The sequence below is a fragment of the Penicillium psychrosexuale genome (genome assembly GCF_028828465.1).
Source record: "Penicillium psychrosexuale strain IBT 29551 chromosome Unknown utg000005l, whole genome shotgun sequence".
Lineage (NCBI taxonomy): Eukaryota > Fungi > Ascomycota > Eurotiomycetes > Eurotiales > Aspergillaceae > Penicillium > Penicillium psychrosexuale.
Genome location: NW_026643190.1, coordinates 852,156 through 874,656, shown reverse-complemented (window position 1 = coordinate 874,656; position 22,501 = coordinate 852,156). Strand labels below are relative to the sequence as shown.

Here is a 22,501-nt window from a genome sequence, read left to right as displayed (position 1 = left end):
CATATCTGCAGACCTCGAGTCTGTCCAATACACCATGCGGTCCAGCATCGCTTGCGCTCGATGCCGGCGCAGTAAAATCAAATGTGTCAATTCCGGGATCGATACAACCTGCCGCGCATGCGAAACGTCCGGGCGCAAGCTCGAATGTGTCTATCCAACCCCAGCACTCGGAGTGAACAACGCCAAACGGGATCTGGCTGCCCTGGCAGAAGGCGACGATCGAAATAACGACTGGGATGGCCCGAAACGACATCGCTCGCGTAAGGTGGTGGGCATCTCTGGCTCCTCGGCTGGTTCCAAGCTCGGTGTGGATGCGCTTGATTCCTCGATCCTTACGACCAAAGTGTGGGAGGCCGTCTTCGACCTCTTCCAATCGCATTTTGCGACTCTTCTACCCTTCCTCCATCCCGCAACATTTCTCGGCCAGATTCGACAGCTCTCATCTCCCCCTCCTGCGCCCTTCGATGGACAAGATCCCCGCAATCCTGCGTATAAGGTGGACCCATCTTCCTCGTTGATTCCGCTGGGTGTACTAGCCCTAACTGCTCGGTTTCACCCTCCGTTGGCTGCAGCCCACTCACCAGTGTCGCCTAGCCATCCTTCGAATCCGCTTGCCGCATCAGAATACTATGCTGCAGCCCTCCGCAGCCGGCTGGCCGGCTTGGATGGTGCTTGCCTTGCTCAACCTGATCTTGCGCGCGTGCAGGCTTTATTGATGTTGGCTTTGCACGAATGGGGGATGTGCCGAGGCAAGAGTGCTTGGGTCTATGTGGGCATGGCCATCCGACTTGCACAGGCCATGGGTCTGCCCTTTGAACTTGAAAATGAATTTCCAGCACGAGATCCTTCGCGCTCCTCCCCCGGCTTGCGAACCGAGGCAGACCACTTCGGTCTGCCGCGGCGTGTAGAGCCCAGAGAGCCGACCTCGGATGATATTATTGCGCAAGAGACCAAGCGCCGGACATTCTGGGCTTGTTTTATCCTCGATAGATGTCTTAGCAGTGGAAAGTACCGGCCTCGGATGGTCCGAGTCAAGGAACTCGGAATTCAGCTCCCGAGCGACAACGCCTTTGCCTTCGGCGAGCGGGTCCGGACGGCCAGACTCAATGAACCGACCATTCGGCGCCCGCAGAGCTTCGGTTCCCAAAGCATGCAAATCCCCAGCATCCGTCAAAGCATAGGAGGCTTTGGCGATGAAAAACTCCCATCCAATGGATCTTCAGATAACAAATCCTGGTCACCTATCTCTCGCCGCAAGGAGTCGAGCGTGGAGGATGTTGATCGATGGGAGGTTGGCGCAGAGGAGTCGGTGCTCAGCCGGGTGATTCGGATCATTCGTGTTTGGGGAAGCATCGCTAAATGGTCTTGCGCTGGCGGTCGACGCACAGAGCAATATCCCCCATGGCATCCTGAATCCCGCTTCTCTTCACTCCGTCTGCAGTTGAACGAGTTCCAGGATAGTCTTTCCCGCAACCTACAATATTCCCAGCGAAATACCGACACACATATCATGTACAAGACCACGCTGGCTTCATATACCGTGATGCATGTTGTCTACTTCCTATCGGTAATTGTCCTTCACCGTGCCTATATTCCATTCCTGCCTATCCGCTGCAATGAGCCTTCTGGCCCCTTGGATGAGCCGTCGTTCGCTGTCGACAAGGTCAATGGCCCACCTGATGGTTTCTGGCGGGACAGTGCTCGTGAGCTCTTCAAGGCAGCGCGACAGATGATCGACCTTGTGGCCACCTGCCAAGCCCGTGGTGCTCTTGTTGAGAACCCTTTGGTCGGATTTGCTATCTACAATGCCGCTTTTATCGGTGTTTATGGAACACATTTCCCACATATGGATCCAGAGGGGCTGATGGGAACTAACCCACCCCCTGCGAGCCATGATAGCCACCAGCTTGGTGTCACACAAGCACGCAAGGCCTTGGATATCATCCGAGAGATGCGGCCTCGTCTGAAGATGGCGACCGGCTGGTTCCGCACCCTGAATCGCCTTCACAGCTACTTTTCCAAAGTCAAGCGCGATTTCCGCCGGGTTTCACGAAATCGTCTAGATAGCATGTCGGATGCTTCTGACCACGGCCCCAATGGGATCCGGCTAGTTCGCGAAGGCGGTGCTGGTGGCGGCTTTGAGGAATTTAAGATGCTCGAAAAGCTTTTCCTCGACTTTGGAAGCATCGAGGACCAGTTGACAGAGTCGGGGATGGATGAAGACTGCATCGCAGTGCCCGCAGCAAGCGAGTCCATCTACGAGCGCACGAATATGAGTGATGCTGGAAGCAATGCCGTCAGGAGCGAAACCGGTGATCCCGGTGACCAGATGCTCGACGGTACCGGTCGTCGCGAGGTCAACAGCCCCGGTCTGTCTCTACCTGGGCACCAAGGCGATCGCCGTCCCAGCCTACCACTTCCCAACAGCCGCCAAATGCCATCCGGGTCCCCTTACTCCCTTCCATCCCTTCAGCAACATCACCCAGACGGTCCCATGTACACCATCTCATCTCCCAACTACCCCTCTCTGTCAGCAACTACGCAGTCACCCTCCCAGTACTTGACGGCAACAAGCAACCGCCTGAATCCCATCAACTCCTGGCTCCCAGCCCGCCCGCAGGTTCCTCCCCCGCCATACTCCCAATCTCTCCCTCCCATCAACGCAGCCGCCTCACACACTATCCCTGTCCTCCCCCCACCGGGATCCGTCACTCAACTAGCCCCCTCGCCGCCTCTGACCTCAACAGAATACCCAGACTCAAGCCTGCTATCCACGGGTATCGGTGGAGACGACGTCATCGCCTTCCTGGATGGGTGCGAATGGAGTCAGCTATCCATGCTGGCGCCTTCTGAGATCGGTATTCCCGCCGGTTGGCTTAGCACGATCTGGTCCCCACTCAGCCGCTAGGTCCTCATTCAGCCACTAGAGTTCCCACCTCGCCAGCAGGCACGCATCGAAGCAGTGGCACCAATCGCCTTGCTTCATTGTATTATTACTCTTTACGAATTCCCTCGTCCGTTACGTCTTACGTACTGTACGATCATTTCTTTATCTCTCTCTCTTTTCTATCTATGATCGCTGGCGACTCAAAAAATGGGACATATCCTGCGGAAAATCCCCCGAGTGCCGAAAGCAGGCGAATTGAACTCCAAATCCAATCATTTCCTTTCCTGGTCTGGCCTCCTCATTTATTGGCCCAGACTCGGAATTGAAAACGGGATCACGAAGATTGATTATCACCTATACCCAGTGCGCGCGACCTTGTCTTTTTTCTGTTTCTGTTTCTGTTTCTGTTCATGTTCATGTTCTTGATATTGTTCACTTGCTACATGTCTTTTTTGTTTGGGATACGCTGTTCAACATGCGCGCAAGGCGTTCCTCGTGATTTCCCGCCAAGGTGGCCGTGAAACCCGAGTTGATTGTTCATTTATCGGCAATGTTTATCTCCATATTGGTCTTTGTCCGTTTGTTTCGAGCGAAATTTGGGATGGCACGGGAGCCTGGCAGCGGTGGCCGGCTTTTTTGACTTTTGATTTTTTTTTTTCTCCTGTGTCGGTTTTATGTTTTTACGATAGCCTAGGCGTTGCATTTGTCTTGCAAACTGCAATTCTCTTGGGTCAATTTATCTGCCTCTGTGGCTGTTTTTTATCCGGCATTCGCTTCTTCCCAGCGTAGAAATAGATAATAGCCCTCATCCAAGTACGGGTGGAAAATAGTCATCCAGTCGTGGGTTAGTCGTGGGTTATGGTGATAACTACTTACTACCTGCACCATATACTTTTACGCGTGAGATCTTCTCTAACTGTTCTTGTACCATCCATATCAACACCTCCCACCTTACATGCTTTCTCAACCTATATAAAGCAAAAACAAAAAACATACAACAGTGAGGATTCGCTGGTGGTCACCCACCCAACTACTAACTCACCGGCGTGTGGCTTGAGTACGGCTGAGCGGACGGGAAGCCCTATTTTCCACACCCTATGGTCGTATGTATTTGATACAGCGCTGGAGGGGAACATAGAGCAGCTGAGAATTATAAACTATAGCTGTGGTAGGATGGATGGTAACACAGCTTATGCCTTATCGTTACCATTGGGTCAGGTGACCTGTACGCCTAGATGGTCATAGCGTCAGATATGCACGTCAAGTGCTTATGTCTCGTTAAGCTTCATTTCTAAAAAGTTATTATAGACTTTCACGACGAAACCTAAGACAAATACATATGATATTGCTATATTTCATTCACACAGCGATAAAACAAAAACAAAAACATACAACAGTGAGGATTCGCTGGTGGTCACCCACCCAACTACTAACTCACCGGCGTGTGGCTTATGTGCGGTCAGTAGTTCGGTGGGTGTCGCCTGGGGTGAGAAATGGGTGAGCGCCGCTTTACGGTCGCGCGACCAGGGTGAGATAGGGTGAGTGCACTATAGACAGGTGAGAATCGGGGTGAGAATCATCCGCGTCGCGGACCGCCGCACTGACCCTCTTCTTGGCTGAGCTATAATGTAAATCATTGGACTGTCTAGTTCCTCTTGAAACTCTCGGTGTCTTGGCATCTGCACATTACTTGAACTGGAAGCGCAAAGAAGTTCGCTGTCCCAAACACTCCTACCTCACTAGCCAGGTAGGATTACAAATAATTGCAAAACAAGTACACGCTGGTTTGTACACTTAACACATACATATGGGTGAAAAGTTTGTCCAATGGGAAATCACTGTGTCGGCCCAGCGACCACTGCACTGACCCGTTAGCTGAACCTTCAGGTTACCATTGGGTAGGATTATCCCACGGTCAATCAGCCTATCAGCACGTGACACCCGAGCTTATCCAGATCTCAGCCCCTTCACTTCAATAATCGATATCCCAAGTATGCCGTCTGATTTACGCCTTATGGATGATATCACTCCACCTAGGAGCTTCCTGAATACTCCACTCACGCCACCGCCGACGGAAAAGAAAAAATTATCGGGAAGTGCTTAAGCAGTTTTAGACTGTTTAGAACTCCATCGTGTAGGCCAAAGGCTAGCATAGCCTTGGTGGCAGTACCGGCTCGTTTAGAACGATTTTATAGAAGTGTTGCGTGTGCTAGATGGTGACGAATCTCTTCGAGGTTACGTGGAAGATAAAGTAAGGTAAGTACTGCTAATATTCAGGTCTATTTAAAGCATTTTGTTTAGTTGTATTCTAGGCTCGACTACGACCCTTCCTAGTCCTATATGACTATCTGAATGCCAACTCCTCCCTATGATATTTTTTGTGCCAGGGTAGTATCTGAAATTTTGATCTAATTAGGGAGATTCCAAAAGAGTGATAAACCCTTCGCTGATTTTATAAGGAAGGTAGATTATAGATCTACTACCCGAATTTAGTTACTAAACGATATAAAAAGTGGAGAATAGACTCGTTCTAAACGGAGCCTAGATATATCATTTAAGCACGAGCAGGCAAAATACCCCGGTATTATCATAGAAGTGTTAATGGCGTATCTAACTACGTTGTACCTGAAAAGGGAAAACAACTAGTGTCGATTCGCTAAGATCTGATGGACAAGGAGAGAGAGAGAAAGAGAGGAAGAGGGAGCGGAGCTATCTAGTGATCTGGACCCACATGGGTGACCGCCTTCCGGTCACCCAACAAGTGTACTATTCGTAAAAAGTTCGCGCTACTGCGGACTTAGCGGATGATTATATCCTAGATACTAATGGGAATGTAAAAACGGTGATTACTCTTAATATTGAGTATAGAGGTTCTAAAAAAGCCACTATATCAATTTAGCGACTAGAAGATATAACTGTGGATGGCATGGAGGAACTTTATACGATCGCTAAGGTTAAAGAGCTGGTACATTCCCTTATAACTGTAAAGTTAGAAGAATTAGATACTGATAGTTACAGCCTTTTCGAATAGTATCTGGATACCTAGCCGAGGAATCAGCCGAGGAACCTACATTATAGCTGTCGCTTCGGGACTTTGCTCCCACGAGCATCTCATAGGAATACACCGACCTCGATTAATACATCTCCATTTCATCGAGGCAGCTTTATGACTTTCTTTTGTACACCGAAGCAGAATACCAACAAGAAGTACTCGACGAAGGTATCGTTGATCCATTCCCCCCGGGCAAGAGAAAATGCTGTCGGCCTCAAACTCCCCCTGAACACCTAAGTTCGGAAGAAGAATTGACCGAGACGATGAAAGCAATCAAACGTGGGCGCCTTGTGCGAGATTCGTTCGGGAAAAGAATCCGGGGACCCGAAATCTAAGCTGCGTCTGACATTTGAATACATAGAATGGCACATTCGCAATGCACTTTGTCTGCAATGAGTTCCGGCCTGGAGGCATGTATAAGGAGGGAAGAGGCAGTAACATGGTATTGACTGACATTTGTTAAATGCAGAGCTGTATGGGCGTTGATTATTGATATTGAAATATCGGCCAGCTTCGAAACGAATACAAAACAACATTATAAACCGATATCGGAATGGCTACAATTGAGTTTTGCGACATTGCGCTCACCACACATCTTTTTATTTAGTGCAACTTTCAAGAGTCACTTTTGCTATTGGAGGTTTATTCCTCACACTCTAACTCTGTCATAACACGATCATAGAAACCAAGCTTTCCAACACTAGTATACGCCCCATAAGAATAAGCTATAGCCTGGTTCCTCTTGCTGCTAAGGCAAGTTGATAGCAGGCTATCTTCGAGTTCAGCTAATTTCACCATTTCAATATACTCTCCTCGCTCGCGCCACTTTTCTTGTAGTTCCTCATCAAATGGGTGCCCATCCTGGTCGTATTTTTGAGGCAGGTCGAAGGAGACGGGCATAGCTGTAAGAAATTCCGGAAAAGCAATGAGCTCCCAGGGAACTGTATAAGCACCTTCCCAATCGATGATTCCCGTTACATCGAAGTTTCTCTCATCTACCATGATGTTACTATGGAGAAAGTCATCATGGGCCAGAGGGAATGGCCCTTCGTCACACGAAGACAGCCGGCTAGCCATCGCTTTGATCCGCGTTGGGAAGTTCTGGATAATCGCCACCATCTGTTCTGCTGGGATTGGCCCTCTTTGCATCATGCGAGTGATTGTCTCTTCGTCCCACTTGAACTTGACGCTCTCGGCCCACGCCTCGAAGAATGCAGTTGCTGTGTCGAAGGGACCGCCAATTCCTGGCAAAGGACCACACTCGTATCCACCCTCACGGTTACGGATAATTGTCCCAATTTTTGGGAGTCGTAAGGAAGTCAACTGGACCTATGGTGTGAAGTAAGCATTTAAGCAAGGAGCGAGCCTGTAGGCTGGATTAGGAGACAAACATGATACTTCGCAACAGAACGGTAGAATGTTTGTCGGTGTTTTTTAGGTATCACACCACGATTGGCTTCGTAGCCGCCAAGTGCATCCATAGCGACGCTACCGGGGAGAAGCTCCATCAGGATGAAAGCGGCGCTCACTGAATTGTTCTCGTCCAACTCATACGCAAAAACTCGAGGCACTGGTAAGCTGCAGTGCTCCTTAATGAATTGCATTGTAGCAACTTCATTCTCAAGCTTGGTGCTGCTAAGATTGGGGGAGCTGTTTCTTCCAATATGGACCCGAGCCGCCCAGCGAGACCCGTCGGAGAATTCAAGTAAGCGAACAATATTATTAAGCCCGCTCGCAACCTGATCCAAGGCCACGCACTCCAAATGGCCAGCAACATCTGAAGCGATTCGACATAGCTCGTTCCATTGAGTTCGATTGAAACAATCGGCGGTTTTGCTGTCACAGTTTTGCAGGAAACTCTGGATGGTATTCCAAGAGGTTGAGTTGGTAGACATGATCGGCCGGACGGGAGACATCTGACGAAGTAAGAAACCTGCTGGGACATAAGAGGAGTTAGGGTGAAATATAGTTCTGTTCGCAGACTTTCATAGGAGGATAAAAAGAAGGAGAACGGCAAATTGAAAACGACTAGCGGTGTGATTCATATTTGCACACCGTGTCATGTCGGGAAATGAAATCCAGAAGGAACGCGCGAGGACGAATCAATCAAGTCAAAAAGAAATGGCGAAATACCAGGACTGGTTCTAGCCAAGATCAGAAACCGCAAGGAGCAGCATGATTCTCACGGCAAAGACGGAACGTGAAAGACTATAAGAATAATTCTGAGCCCACAAGTTCCCCGACGTTTCACGGTATACTCTAGTGAAACCACCGCTCCTCCCCCACCTCCTTGCAATCGCAGAACTTAGAACCAATCAACTCTTGTGAGATGACCGGTAACTTACAAACAAATACTGAGCTTTACAGTGTTTCGTCGTCCCTCACGAACTTTATTTTATCTATATGTAGTATTGGGCGCAGGCCTGATTTTTTTGGTCTAGAAGGTGTTTCTGTCAAGTATAAGAAAGTTCATGGTGGCACCAGATGGGCAAAGGGATCACAGACTAAATACATGAGTAGCGCATGGCCCAAGCTGTGTCGAGACCATTGCCTATTACTTGCCATCATTTGCAGGACGCACCCATCCACATCCCTTTGGGCATTTTTGGCCTCGCTGAATGTCCGCCCCATCACATCCAACCGTAGCACAGCCCGTATAAACGCTTTCCGATCCCTGAGGCATCTTTTCTTGAGGAGTGTAAGCGGAACATGTTGGACGTGACTTGCCACCTGGTATAAACAATTTCAACTCTTACCTTGGTATGGAGATATGGATAGCGAATTGTGACTGGTATAGACAAGTTAGCTTGAATAACGCATATGGATTTGTTTTCGCTCACTTATGATAATATGGGGTTGATAGGTGAGAGGCAGAGGATGAGGATTGGGTCTGGTAGAAATGCTCCTAAAGGGCGGGCGTGTCATTGTTTTTTTTACAGCAACAGCAAGCCACAGTAGTAGCCTTGCGAGGTTTGTTACGATGCATCCGTACGCATTTTAGAACATTTTCACAAAAACTTCGAGGATGATACACGGACTTGTCGAACGATGCTCGAATTTTACTTAGCGCCCATGGGCATGGGAACTAGATCATCTAGGTACTGGCCAGTAAGGCAACTTCGCTTGACACTTCTTTGGAGTTACATGAATCAGCTGTCTCACATATATTTTAAGACCCCGCTTTGTGTATCACCAGGCCGATTGGATTAACCGGTTATTTTCCATTTGATGGTCATTCCTTGTCACCCAGGCAATTTGGCGCTATACCCCGCCTAATGATTGGCATTAATGCAACATCTTAACACGAAGAATATAATACGAACTTCGGTGCAGCCACCAGAAGAACCTGTTTTCCTTAAGATTGTCGGACGGAAAAAGCGTCTGAACTGCTATTAATGCATCTAAGCGGCAGGGATGGGATATCTGTGCCCGGGCACAGATATCCCATCCCTGCCGCATTAGTGTCCAAGCCACACACACATCTTTCCGAATGAGGAGAAGCTCAAACTAGAACCTGTCACATGAGCGCAGCAACTCTAGTGGGAAATTTGAGGTTCTTCCCTTTATCCAAACTTCACATCACTCCTAAGATGGGATTTCGAGTAAGTCGTTCAAATACAGCCGAAATCAACCTTTGCTGATTCATAATAGGTTGACCGAGCATTACGTGCTACCCTTTCGCATCTCGAGCTATTACTCCGTGAGGCGGGTGACAATGTGTGACTCTCAGATTTATCGTGGATTCAGTTACTGACTCACCTAGGAAACCGGCGACCTACTGAGAAAGATACTTGAATCCCCAGAGCAGATAACTGCTCTTCATCAGATATTCGCCTCGAACTTGAAGCAGACGATTCGGGATGACTCTGCTTTCTCTGAGCGTCGATCATGGTTCCAGAGTTTCTCATCACAATCTGGAGAAAATCTGGATGAGAAGCAAGTGAATAAACTTACCAATATTACGAAAAACTGGGCTCTTTCAGAAGAGAGAGTTGAAGCTCTCCTGTTATACTCAGTCCTCTGGTCTAGCTGTCCGCAGCTGTTCTGGGATGGCGATATCCCTGACCAAAACATATTCCGACGCTGCTTTGTTGACCTGGAACGGATCAGAGAGATTGATCCATTGAGAAGAAAGATTTTGTTAATCATCTTCTCACAACATATCCAAGGAGAACAGTATCAATTGCGTATCAACGGTAAAAGACAAAGATCCAGGCCTAAGCATTCAAACACGAACATGCCAAATGTCCACAGACAAAGAATGTTTCTTCCAAGCTCATTACGTGCCATTGTGCAAAGGCTTTGGCCAGACGCTAATGTCGCGAAGCAAAGAAAGACAAAAAAGTCGTTCTCACTGTATTCTCGGTTCGGATGGAAATGGCAGCACATTGAACCTCAAGGAATTATCCTTTCTCTGCCTGACTCCGCCGCGAAAAGGTATATATGCTATTCTTTGATATTAAATAGATATTGACTCTCTTAGTTTTGAAATACATCCATGGAGTTCAGTCGAATTTGAGGCTATCAATCTATTCGTGAAAACACTACCTCAATATCGAATCCAATCTCATTTACAGCGGGCCATGGGATCGCTCATATCTCACTATTATACGAGAGCACAACTAGAGACTGCAATCCATAATACTCTTCGAACAACAGCAGCTAAAACGCCTGTACGGCTCAGCCAACATACTGAGAGCATGAGCGACCAGTATAGATCGACTATTTCACACATACGTAGGTTTTGATCTATTCTCTTCAAAGTAAACAATGCTGACATTCCCTGGGTTTCGATCCACAGACTCTTTAACAACAGAGCAGACGAAAAGACCTGTTTCATTTCCAGACGGATCTGATAAAAGGTCAGAAGCTCATGCTTCCGATCAAAGAGAGATTGGGTTCTCATCAGGGGGTGAACAGACAGCTGAAACTCTTTCAAGTATTATAGCAAGCTCAAATTGCAGCCTCGATGGAGAGCGGCACCGACAATTTTATCAAGAATCCCCAAGCTCTTCAATGAGTCTCTCCCATATATCAGCATTCCCGGAAAGACACCAATACCCTGAAAACCGAACGCCAGCAATCTCCCTTGAGACGTATCAGATAACCTCTCCTCCTATCAGCCCTGAGATCTCACCAAGAGCCAATATAGTCCTTGAACCTTTAGTGAATCCACCTTTGTCCTCTCAACCAACCTCAATTTCACAATATACGGGTTACGGTAAAACTTTCGCGGCAACTTTGATTCTATAACAGTCTCTAGACTGGCACGTCCGTCATGAGTCGCGTCAACAGTCTACCCCCCCATTTAAGAGCAGATACATTGCTGAATACGGCCAACATACTACTCACAATCCTTTCTATACCTTCAATGATACGAGTTTCGCAATAAATAGCATTTCGCAAGGGGATTCCATTACCCCAAATATCCCATGCATCAATGATACGAGCATCGCCATACAGTGGTTTGCCTCGGAGCCGGAAAGTCCAAGGATAATGAGCAACTTCAGTTCCATCAACATGCCTGAGCTTCAACCAAATTAGCACCAAGTGAATCCCTGGGTATCAAATGACACAAGCGCTGCTCTGCTCGGAATCGCCCCAGGGAACGAAAACACTGTCCCTTTATCAGGTTTCAATAAAAAACCTCTTTATCGCTCTTGTATACTCGCATAGCGATTGTCCAAGACATCATCTGCCAACAAACTATTCAGTAACTCCTGTGTAGAAAACGCAAACTCTTCAATGTTAGAGATTTCATCATTGTATCAAAATGCGCTCACTTACCGAGCTCTTGAACTTACCAAATCAAATGTATGCGACGAACATGCATTGTGCAAGTGTTGTATCCGTGTAACAGCATTGAGATATATGGAACAACCGCAGCAAGGCCTGAGCCGTAGGCTACCATTATAACGTTTTCATAGTTTCTCACTGGTTCACTGACCCCATGCAAGCCGCTATATAGCGCTAGAAGAGACAAAGATGTCTCAGTTTCAACTCCGTTCATCTGGCGCGATAAAGCCGCAAACTACCCTTTACGAGGGCTAATGAGCAATTCCTCAGTTGATCACGCACATTCCCTGACGTAGATGCTGGAAAGTTTTGTTCAGTCAGCCTCAAATTATCCATGATGTCAAGTTATACTCGGGTAGCGTGCGTAATCTGATAACCAAATTTAAAGATGGGCAAAACCCGAACCGTCCACTATCGCCCGCAAGTGCTTGTTATCAGCCAGGTGCAAAGGGCGAAGAGGGCGGATCGGAAACGATTGTGTTACAGAGGCCTATACGACGGATGAAGGATGAACCTCCAAAGAGCCGGGTTCTATGTTAAAAAGGCTTGATGAAATCGACCCACACGGAACCACAAGCAATGAATCCTTTTTGCAGGATAGAGTTATGTATCCACACTCACAGAACTGAGCCCGCTACAACTTAACACCTTAATACTTGCTGTACCGCAAAGGCCGCATATTAGGTGTGTAATACTACTTATTCATGTATCTCCACAAGATGATAGTCTCACGTTCAATATCATGTGATGTACCGTACCTTTGTGGAACTACGTGTTTGGCAGTGACGCAGATATATATCCAAGGTTCCGCTTATTGGGGCTTTGCTAGTTGTGGCAATTCCAAAATTGGAATAATATGTGTTAGTTTAATTCTGGCTGTCGTGACTGTCGGCTGATTCCTCTCTAGATTCTATTCGATTCGGAACGCAATATCTCTGGAATTTGATAGACCAACCACATGCATTGCCATAGGGTGGAGCGAGATGTCGAATGCGGCTTTTTGGATTCAGCTGCGAGAAAAGGACATTGCACAACGACGGGTTACCTAGGAGGTATTCGACGCTGATAATGGGGAAATGGTTTCTGTAGAACTGTGTTTTTGATATTTTGCTACATATAGCTTCACAAGTGCTCTGCGTAGCTAATTCGAACCCTCGCAGAATATATCGATTTTCGTGGTGAGTTTCATACTGGGATAAACGTCAAATTTACCAAACAACGATTTATTCTTGTGCCTCGATAAAAGTTAGAGAACTTCCTATAATTTGAGGCAAAGTCCAGAAATAGAGAAATTAAAGAGACATGATTGATTGATTCTTGAAAGAAGTGAGAAGCAAGAGAGACCCTCAATTCCTGGAACTATCTAAGTAGTGTGGGTGCCTGAACTCCGTGACTCCCCAACAGACATCGGTTTACGCTCGCTCTCGCTTTTTAATCATGGCTGGTATTCCAGTTCTACCACATGCACCCGTTCATCAAGTTGTTGACGTAGTGCTCCTCTCAATAGATCCCGCACAATCCCCGAGGCGGACGCTGGAATATCAAATCCAACCAGCAGGTGCGTACAAAAGAGATGAGCCAACTTAACCATGAAAAGTATTTGGACCTTTTCCTCCCTAAGATAAGGTACTCTTTCAATCGTTTCCCCCGAAGCCTCCAATGTGCCCTCCTTGCTACCGATTATCTCGCTACTCACCGACAATATCACAGGCCCGTCAAGAAGGTCGGCAATGATGTCCCCTCTTTCTGTCAATCTCAGTATGTTTCTGGAGCATTACGTGGATATGCAAAATAGGAAGACCCGCCACTTATAGCCCATTCAAACTCCAGAGGTTCAAGTATTGTTGAACATCATCGATGCATACTATTGCTTCACGTATGCTTTTGACAGCTTCCGACTGAACAGATAATTGGTCAAGGCCTTTTTGAGGTGAGCTTTGCAAGACAGAAGTATTGGCCTCTTCAACTGACTCACGTGTTGGCATATGTAAGCCTTCTAAAGCAGATATCGCCTGGAATAGGTCTTTTGAGGCATGAACACTATGCGAGCAAGAAACAGGCTGTATGTAGATCCGTGCTCTCAAAGACAAGAGAAGCAATATATAGATTCAATGCTGAAATTATCGCTGGAGACCCAGTTTTCAGCCCTTGAGAGCCATTGTATACTATTGTCTGCAATCTCCGGATCGCTCCGAGTTGCCCCATTCCATTCTTACAAAGTGGTGGCAATTTGGGCATTGAAAATTAGTAATCAGGCGCAGTGCGCCCCTTAAAACCCCTGTCATTCGCCACTCACCATTGCTGGTGGCAACTATGCTATACCTTACGACTGAAATTCAAGCAAAATTAACCCCTGATCAGCTTATAACCAACGAGCGAAATGCAAAACAAGATATCAAAAGTTGAGGAATGTGAAGAGAACCAAACGAAGTGGCTCCCCGACGAGAGCTCAACACAGGCATCAGTCTTGACTGTTGTTAGACACTACCTGACCACGGAAGAAGCAACTCAAATCATTCAACAATTTCGATCCAAATCTTGGCATAATAATCGTCAGGTACTTTGGAGCGGTATGCTACGTGAAAATGCTCAAAAGTGGGCTGATGAGCATGAAATGCAGACACTGACTACGGCCATGGGTCCACTGATGATGCCAGAGCACCCGCTTTGTCTTCAATCCAAAAAGACTGCGCATTCCTGGAGAGAATATATACATGGCGCGTCGGCTATATTTGCTTGGCATATAGCCAGAGGTGAAACTGTTACAGTCTTGTCGCCGCCGCCGCCAGACCGCTTTAATCCGTCAGGATTAACATATTACCAGTTAATCGAACAGCCGATTATCAAGGGAGCTATCGACAACGTCTCCGTAGACCGCATTTGCCTGGTCCACCCGATGGTGAAAAGAGCGGAGGAACTCTCGTACCAATTTTAGCCGGATGATAATATGTCGACCTGGATTAAGCAGTTTGGATTGCGGCCGGGGCCTAGGAAATGGAGGGCCACCGGTAAACACAAAGGTAAACTGGAAATCAAGAACATGCTAGGTTTGCACGATGACCCACCCCATTCTCCCATCACATCAAAATCGTCACCCATCACAAAAGTAAGCCTGCAAGGCTTTGCTGAATGTCCGTCTTTTTTGTCCAAGTTTAGAGGTCAAAATCCTCTTATCTGCTGTCTAAATTTCTAGTCGAACGGGGATAGTATTCAGCTTTACCTTTGTATGCTTGATTGACCAAGCGTCTTACTTCTATTCAAAGCTTTGTTGTGTGCTGATATCGACTTGCGAATTCGTGACGGTTGGCTTTCCTGGAAGAGGGGCAGATCGGCACATTAGCCATAAAGGCTCTCCGCTTAAATTTTCATTGAGCAATACAATGCTAACGACGTCAAACTAGAAAATGCTAAACACAAAGCCGGCTGGGAAGAAAGCCAACGTCGAGAAGAAAGCCAAAATCAACAAGAAAACCAAAATCAACGAAAAAGCCAACGTCGAGAAGAAAACTCAAATCAAGAAGAAAACCAAAATCAACAAGAAAACCAAAACCAACGAAAAAGCCAACGTCGAGAAGAAAACCAAGTTGAGAAAAAATACTAAAATCTAGTTCAAGTGGGCTTCTGAGAAAGAATGACTGAACAATACTACTGTCTTTATCAATCCCAGTTTTACTGGTGGTACTGTTACAGTCGTAAATTCTACTGAGGTTTGACTATATTTGAATTGAAAGAATTCTAACCTCGTAAAAGATGGAACTACTATTGAACGTAGGACTAGCAGGATGGTCGCCGCTCCCACCCCATTTTGTTTTCATTCTTCAAAGCCGCACTAGTCGACCGACCCGTCGACTGCTTCGCCCTCTGATACCAGCCTGCACCGTCGTTATTTCAATTTTCAGCATTGAAGCCGTCGCACTGGTCGGTGTTCTCATCAAAGCGCATGAACTCTATAAAAAGATCATCTTTCGAGCTCATATGCGAATCTTCAAAGCTGGTCGGCACCGATGTGGTGAGAAAATAATCCTCTGAGCTTGGCAATGTTTCATCACTTAAGTTTTCGAAAGTAGTTTCTGCGGGCTCTAGGTTAAGCTGCGACTTCCTTTTCCGATTTATACAATTCGACCGAGGCTCTTCGATTGAATATATATTAAAGAAGTGCTGTCAGAGATGTAAAGTATTAATATACTCCCTTTCTTCGTAGTATAGATGAGGGTAAAACATAGTAGCTGAAGAGTCTGTTAACCCTAAGTATTTATCGATATGATTTAAAAGAGTTCCTTTTGTAACCTATTGTTAAAATCTTTCGTCTGGCTTCTTACTTTTATCGCTTAAGTAGAAGGGATAAAAACCTAGGGTAACGAGTGTAGAGTAGAAGGTGACGGAAAAACGGTGGTAAGGCGAGTGTATTTGTGGCAGAAAAATCTCAATGAATTCTCTAACTCTCTAAAACATGACAATCTGATGGACAACTTAGTAATCAAAACAAACAAAATAAAAGAAAGGGTGTTTTTCGGCAGTCTATATCCTTTCTATTAACTAGGAACCGCTCTCTAGGCTTTATAGGGAGGTCCTATTTTACTATTAGGGTAGTTCTAATATACTTTTATTTTTCTTATTAGTAGTAAGCCTTAGAGAAGGATAATTATCCGGGAGAGGGTTATACCATATCATCAGGCTTGCGTGTGCGAAATGGATCTCCTCGAGATCGCGATGTCCAACCATAGATTTTGGTTCCAGGATGGTCTGGAACGATACCTTATTATCACGTGACATTTGAACCCATTTGAACCCCCTTCCTCAGCGAAATAAACGACCCATATTCCAGGACACACTTCTCACGACAACTGAGATTACTCCGCCAGGGCGTTTCCTTGAGTCTTCCCTTCGCCGCCTATGGAAGAGAAAGCATTGTCGAGAAGTGCTCAACGCGTGCTAGACTGCTTAAGCTCCATAGAGCAGGTTACAGGCTACAATTTTGGTGGCAGCACCGGCTAGCTTTAGACGATTATACGGATGTTTTACGCGTACTACAAAGTGACAGTCCTCTCTGAGGCTACATGGAAGATAAATTAAGGTGAGTACTACCATGCATCACTATACTGAAGGCATATTCCTTCAGCTATATAATAGATACGACTACGATCCTTGTCGTTGCTGCCTAACTATCGGAATGCTAAGTCCTGTCCATAATGTCTTCTGTGCAAAAATAGTCGAGCAGATCTTACGACAACTCAAGCGGTTTGAGCGGGGAAAAGTACCCTGCGCCGATTTTGCGAAGGAGATTGGGCATTCTAGTTCCCGAATCTCGATACCTGACGAGATAAGAAATGGAACGCAGATTTATTCTAAACGGGAACCAGACGCTTCATTTAAGCACCGGAGGGCACGTTATCCCGGTATTATTATCGAGGTATGCTCTTCACAAGAAGTCTTTATAACATCGAGACAGCTTTGTGACTTTCATTCGTGCGCCGAAGAAGAATAGCAACTGCAGATGCTTCAGCAGGGCTCTACCAATCGACTACGCCCGGGTGATAGAAAGCGTCCTCGACCTCAAACCCCTCCGGAACAGCCAAGTTTGGAAGAGAGAAAAGGGGAAAGTAAATGTGGGCGTCGAAGCAGCGATCTTTGTCCGAATTCTTCGTCTGGATATTCGAAAGGTGAGCTGGGTTAATTATTGAATACATGGAACAATCCGTGAAGGATATATCTTGTTTGTAAGTATATGCCCTATAACTAACTAACGATCTCCTAGTTATGAGATAGTCATTTTTGCAATAATTCCAAGCTTTCAATGATTCTTTCCCCACCCCTACGGATCTGCTACTGAGCTCCTCAAACCTAGAATATATCGACTCTCAAGGCCCTGCTATATTCCCTTTCTCGATGTGGACCAGAAGACATACTAAGCTCCTCAAAAGTCAATGTAAGTTGCAATCTACCCTGAGAACCAAAATAGTCTCGCAAGTACTCACCATTTTCCCTAAAGCAGCATACAAGATTATAAGAGCAAGACATAAACACTCCCCCACATCTCGGCCCGTGGTGGGGACCTTTGCGTCAGCCAAACCATGTCATCTCTCTAGATACGCGGGATCAAGTTTGTTTCAGGCGCATTCTCAAGAGTCTCATTTCCTTTTGAAAAGGAGATGAATGGAAATACAGTTCTCTATTGAAAAGCTTGCGGCAAGTTTCACCAGAATGAGATGGATGTGTTCATTTTACAACTTCAAACTGCAATTCCGCAATTCCGCAATTCCGGTCGCATATGCTAACGACGGAATGATGACGGACTTTACGACTAGTCCATGCAGTCCACGCATCCGCCCAACAAATAAAGCAATGATCTCCATCGAAGGAAAGGATACTTAAGACACTGTGGCGCTCATTCTCGATAGTGAGGAAACAACCACGATGGGACCGCCGACCTCGAAAGTAGCCCTCGTCACTGGTGCCAACGGCATCAGTGGGTTTTCCGTCATAGAGCATCTTGTTCGCCAGTCAAAAGAAGAATGGTTTGTATCAATTCCGATACGCGGTCTGTATTTATTCACTGGATCTCACGGTTCCTTAGGTCCAAGATTGTCGTCACTTCCAGACGCCCCCTGCCCAATGCCTGGGTCGACCCCCGAGTTGAATTCCTGGCTATTGATTTTCTAGACCCAGTGGAGGATATCATAGCCAAGATGAAGGACATCTGTGCTAATGTCACTCACGCATTCTTCACCTCCTACGTCCACAGTGACGATTTCAAATTGCTTCGCGAAAAGAACGTCCCGTTGTTTCGTAATTTCCTCGATGCAACTATCTCATCCTGCAATAAGCTCCAAAATGTTTCGCTTCAAACCGGAGGCAAGGTAAGCACAGCCCCTTTGTTGTTTTATCCGACTGTGGTTGGCTAATCGAAATTAAATAGTATTATGGTGTGCATCTTGGGCCTGTGAAGGTCCCCTTGGAAGAGTCTTTCCCGCGATACGATGATCAGGGATACAATTTCTACTATAACCAAGAGGACTATCTCAAGGAACTCCAAGCGCGTGATAGGACCTGGTCCTACAGCATCATCAGACCAAATGCCATTAACGGTTATGCTCCAAATGGTGAGCTCACCCCAGACTGTTCTAGGAAATTCTAACACCATATCAGCCAATGGAATGTCGGAAGTTCTTACAATCATTATCTATATGCTCATTTGTCGGGAGCTCGGCCAGCCAGCAAATTTCCCTGGAAATGAGTATTTCTGGAACTCGATCGATGATAACTCATACGCCCCAAGTGTAGCAGATCTGACTGTGTTCGCTGCCTCTCACGAAAATTGCAAGAATGAGGCTTTCAACCATGTGAATGGTGATATCTTCGTTTGGAAGTATATATGGCAAGACTTTGCTGCGTATTTCGGTATCGAGGTTTGTATTCATACCCTTTATCTTGATATGTCAATCTCCTCTAACTAAAACGATGTAGGTCCAGAGCCGAACTTCGTCAAAGCCTGTCGAGCCGATGCCCTTTCAAACGAGATCGACATGGTGGAATGGGCCAAGGACAAGCGGGGTGTCCGGGAGACCGTTGTGAGCAAATATGGTGGCAAAGTTGAAACCTTCGATTGGGGCACTTGGGGATTCTTCAACTGGGCTACTGGCAAATCCTGGCTTACCATCTCATCCATCAACAAAGCCAGACAATTTGGTTGGCAGCGAAATGACAGGACCTTCGACACTTGGATTGAAACATACCGCTCCTTCGAAAATGCAGGAGTTCTGCCCTCGCGTGCGGCGTTACTCGGGAACTAGTCATATCTCACCGTCCCACGGCTATACTAAGTCTATATTCCTCAGCTATTGTTTCTTCCCCTATAGTACTATGTCAATTACATACGACCATAGGGTGTGGAAAACAGGGCTTCCCGTCCGCTCAGCCGTACTTAAGCCACACGCCGGTGAGTTAGTAGTTGGGTGGGTGACCACCAGCGAATCCTCACTGTTGTATGTTTTTGTTGTTATTATACAGGATGGGGCGATGTTATGATATTGTGAATGTTAAAGTATTTCAAAGTGCTAGTTGAAGTACTGTGTGACGTTCCAGCGTGTTCTGCCATTTGGCACCGTATAGATCACGAGGGGTTTATGCCTGAGGAACCAACTTTGCGGCCTAACAACACTTACTAAGTTCCACACAATTTCACACAATTTCATGGAACTCCATGAAAATCCATAAGCTTCCGTAACCAGATAAAATCTCCATAACTAATAATCAGATTTCCGGGACCTGACATAGTTAATCCTTTAAGCCTGACACATTTAAATACTAGTAACTACTTGCTGGATGGGGGTTTGCATGGCAGAATTGGGTATAAAAAGGCGGTAACTTGCTGGCAGCCTAGAACAAAGAAATCCACTTAGTATGGATGGCCCCCGCGCCAGCCGCGAAATTGGATAATCGAAGAAATAAAAAAAAATTCCACTTTCTGTCTCCTGCTTGTCGTACGACTTTCGTCAATATGACATTGCAATTTTTGGCGGGGCTAACATTCAACAATGTGTTCCAGGCTGCAAGAGGCCTCAATAACACTGTTCTCAGCGACCGACATGTCCAGAAGACAGATTTACAAGGGAAATGGGTGATCATCTCTGGCTCCAACAATGGTGTTGGACTGGAGGCGGCCAAGTCATTCGCTGGATGGGGAGCAAACCTGATCCTGGCCTGCCGCGATCCACCTGAGGAACTCGGCGAACTTCATCCCACAGCAGCCGTGAAAGAATGCCAGCGTCTTGCCGAGGCGGAGGGTCATATCTCAATAATACAATGGTGGGAGATAGATATGGCAGATTTCAAAACTGTCGAGGCTTTTTGCGAAAGATGGTTGAAGAGTGACCGTACTCTAGATATCCTGTGCAACAATGCGGGATCTCCATCTACCGCTAAAACTCGAATGACGAAGGACGGGTTCCAGCTAGTTCACCAAGTCAACTTCTTATCTCATGTGCTACTTACCCTCCGACTTCTACCCTCTCTGGGGCGCAGCGCGGATCCCCGAATCGTGTGTACCACATCATGCGTCCATTACTTCGGTGTCTTCGATCTAGATCATTTCAATGGTGGCCAAGAAATGAGAGGGAACGATTACGACAACAACAAGCTATATTTCCAGATGTGGCTCGCAGAGCTGCAGCTCCGTTGCCTCAAGCACCCGGAGTACTCTCATATCAGAATCAACGGAGTTCATCCCGGTTTTGTCGCTTCGGGAATCTGGCATGCAAACGACTTGAAGAGCAATGACATCTCGATGCGAGCTCTGGTATTCTTCTTACGTTATGTCGCTATCACTCCGCAACAAGGTAGTCTGGCAATTACAAATGCGGCAACCAGCCCGGAGTGTGGGCGAACTACTAGTGGTGGAAAATATCTCAATCGTATTTGGGAAACGCTGCCACATTCCTATTGTCAAGACTCAGATGCACGGTCCAAGTTGTGGATTAAGCTGGATCAGGTCCTCCATCTCCGGGAAAAGGGTCTTCTTGAGGTTCTTGCTCTTTGACCTACTGCTTTGTTACTAGCATATGATCAAAATGTCTTCAGCTCGACAGTTATTTAACCAGAGATTAGTTCGACCACAATTGTAACGTGTTATATTGATATCCAAATGCCTCAAAGTCTACTATCTCCCAGCATCATATTTCAATATCTAAATCTCGTAAAGTGGGAACTATGTCGGTCAACTCGGTGATGATCTATCTCATCCCAAGCTAACTTTTTTACCTTAGTAGCAGCCTCGCTTATGAGGTTCGGAAATTTTAGGCTAAAAGGAGAACTTGAAGTGAGCTAGGTTGTCCCTGTCTTTCATCGTCCCTAAAAAGAGACCGGATATACCTAGGCTTCGGGCCCCGGGGACTGGGCCTTGTGGAATCTGACACAATCGTCATCCAGTCAGACACAGGAGCATTTGGCTTGACCTGTCATTCCCACGTAGAAGAAAAGAAAAAAGAAAAAGAGGGACCCAGTCTACTTAGTCAGATTGCACAGAATAATCTATCCGCCGTATTCTTCGCTCTGTTGGAACTTATGCTTAGCCTAAGAAGCCCCCTGAATGCATGTACCAGTTACGCAGTTGTTCAGTGACAGGGAATCTCACATCTAGTCAGACATCCAGAAGATGTTGAATATGATTTTGACAGCTTGTTTGTCAGTCATCATTTTGAAAGTTCAATTTGAAGGCTCAAAAGCCGTATGACTACATTCTACTTGGTATAAAGCGTAGGAATAGACTACCTGGAAAACGTATTAATCTCGCCAGCACCAGCGCCAAGCCTCACGAGGAAACTTGAAGGATAGTACGACGCGAAAGAGACTTACAATTCCAGAATAACCATCCAAGTCACCGGTCAAGACCATGGGGATCTCTGGTGGAGACAAAATCCTTGTCTCCAAAGTCTTTCTGGGGAGTCCAGATAGTTTAGGTGAAATTTCTATTATTCTACGGAGAAAGTTTAGTCATGTATTAGTTGTGATAGAATACAATTTCTTTGGTAAAGGTATCTGTGAGCCATTTGTTCTCTTTTGATCTCAAAGGAAAACAACTGCATTGCAGAAATTGAGATAGAGTAGAAATGAAAACAGTCAGAGTCGTTCATCTTCCACTAGTAGAAATATCACAGTAGGCAAGAATTATACAAGAATTATAATCTCAGCATCCTTTGTACAAAGAAGAAGAAGAAGTTTTTTTTTTCATATAACATTCCTCTTCCAAGCAAAGCAAGGGCAAAGAAGAT

General features: G+C 46.3%; 7 protein-coding genes across 7 annotated transcripts, besides 2 other annotated features; 6 read left to right on the top strand and 1 right to left on the bottom strand.

The window, feature by feature from the left end:
- Nucleotides 1-34: 34 nt before the first annotated feature.
- N7518_009272 (putative C6 transcription factor) lies at nt 35-2,908 on the top strand (the record flags this gene model as incomplete). Its single annotated transcript, XM_057190199.1, has 1 exon — nt 35-2,908. The coding sequence occupies one exon, from the start codon at nt 35-37 to the stop codon at nt 2,906-2,908; it is 2,874 nt and encodes a 957-aa protein (XP_057037855.1).
- An 837-nt stretch (nt 2,909-3,745) lies between these two features.
- Nucleotides 3,746-4,105: a sequence feature (Protein overlapping with rRNA (N7518_009271, KAJ5783594.1) was converted to a misc_feature.).
- A 90-nt stretch (nt 4,106-4,195) lies between these two features.
- Nucleotides 4,196-4,423: a sequence feature (Protein overlapping with rRNA (N7518_009271, KAJ5783594.1) was converted to a misc_feature.).
- A 457-nt stretch (nt 4,424-4,880) lies between these two features.
- On the top strand, nt 4,881-5,259 carry N7518_009270 (uncharacterized protein; the record flags this gene model as incomplete). Its single annotated transcript, XM_057190197.1, has 3 exons — nt 4,881-4,983; nt 5,083-5,138; nt 5,200-5,259. The coding sequence occupies 3 exons, from the start codon at nt 4,881-4,883 to the stop codon at nt 5,257-5,259; spliced, it is 219 nt and encodes a 72-aa protein (XP_057037853.1).
- A 229-nt stretch (nt 5,260-5,488) lies between these two features.
- On the top strand, nt 5,489-6,274 carry N7518_009269 (uncharacterized protein; the record flags this gene model as incomplete). The annotated part of the gene is made up of 4 exons (XM_057190196.1): nt 5,489-5,493; nt 5,534-5,648; nt 5,787-5,852; nt 6,050-6,274. 4 exons carry the CDS (start codon nt 5,489-5,491, stop codon nt 6,272-6,274), a joined length of 411 nt encoding a protein of 136 aa, XP_057037852.1.
- A 307-nt stretch (nt 6,275-6,581) lies between these two features.
- N7518_009268 (phosphotransferase family protein) lies at nt 6,582-7,834 on the bottom strand (the record flags this gene model as incomplete). The annotated part of the gene is made up of 2 exons (XM_057190195.1): nt 6,582-7,268; nt 7,331-7,834. 2 exons carry the CDS (start codon nt 7,832-7,834, stop codon nt 6,582-6,584), a joined length of 1,191 nt encoding a protein of 396 aa, XP_057037851.1.
- Nucleotides 7,835-14,682: 6,848 nt separating this feature from the next.
- Nucleotides 14,683-15,343, top strand: N7518_009267 (uncharacterized protein; the record flags this gene model as incomplete). The annotated part of the gene is made up of 2 exons (XM_057190194.1): nt 14,683-14,841; nt 15,137-15,343. 2 exons carry the CDS (start codon nt 14,683-14,685, stop codon nt 15,341-15,343), a joined length of 366 nt encoding a protein of 121 aa, XP_057037850.1.
- A 2,806-nt stretch (nt 15,344-18,149) lies between these two features.
- N7518_009266 (SDR family oxidoreductase) lies at nt 18,150-19,525 on the top strand (the record flags this gene model as incomplete). Its single annotated transcript, XM_057190193.1, has 5 exons — nt 18,150-18,250; nt 18,310-18,592; nt 18,652-18,835; nt 18,882-19,145; nt 19,200-19,525. The coding sequence occupies 5 exons, from the start codon at nt 18,150-18,152 to the stop codon at nt 19,523-19,525; spliced, it is 1,158 nt and encodes a 385-aa protein (XP_057037849.1).
- Nucleotides 19,526-20,232: 707 nt separating this feature from the next.
- On the top strand, nt 20,233-21,270 carry N7518_009265 (uncharacterized protein; the record flags this gene model as incomplete). Its single annotated transcript, XM_057190192.1, has 1 exon — nt 20,233-21,270. The coding sequence occupies one exon, from the start codon at nt 20,233-20,235 to the stop codon at nt 21,268-21,270; it is 1,038 nt and encodes a 345-aa protein (XP_057037848.1).
- Nucleotides 21,271-22,501: the final 1,231 nt, after the last annotated feature.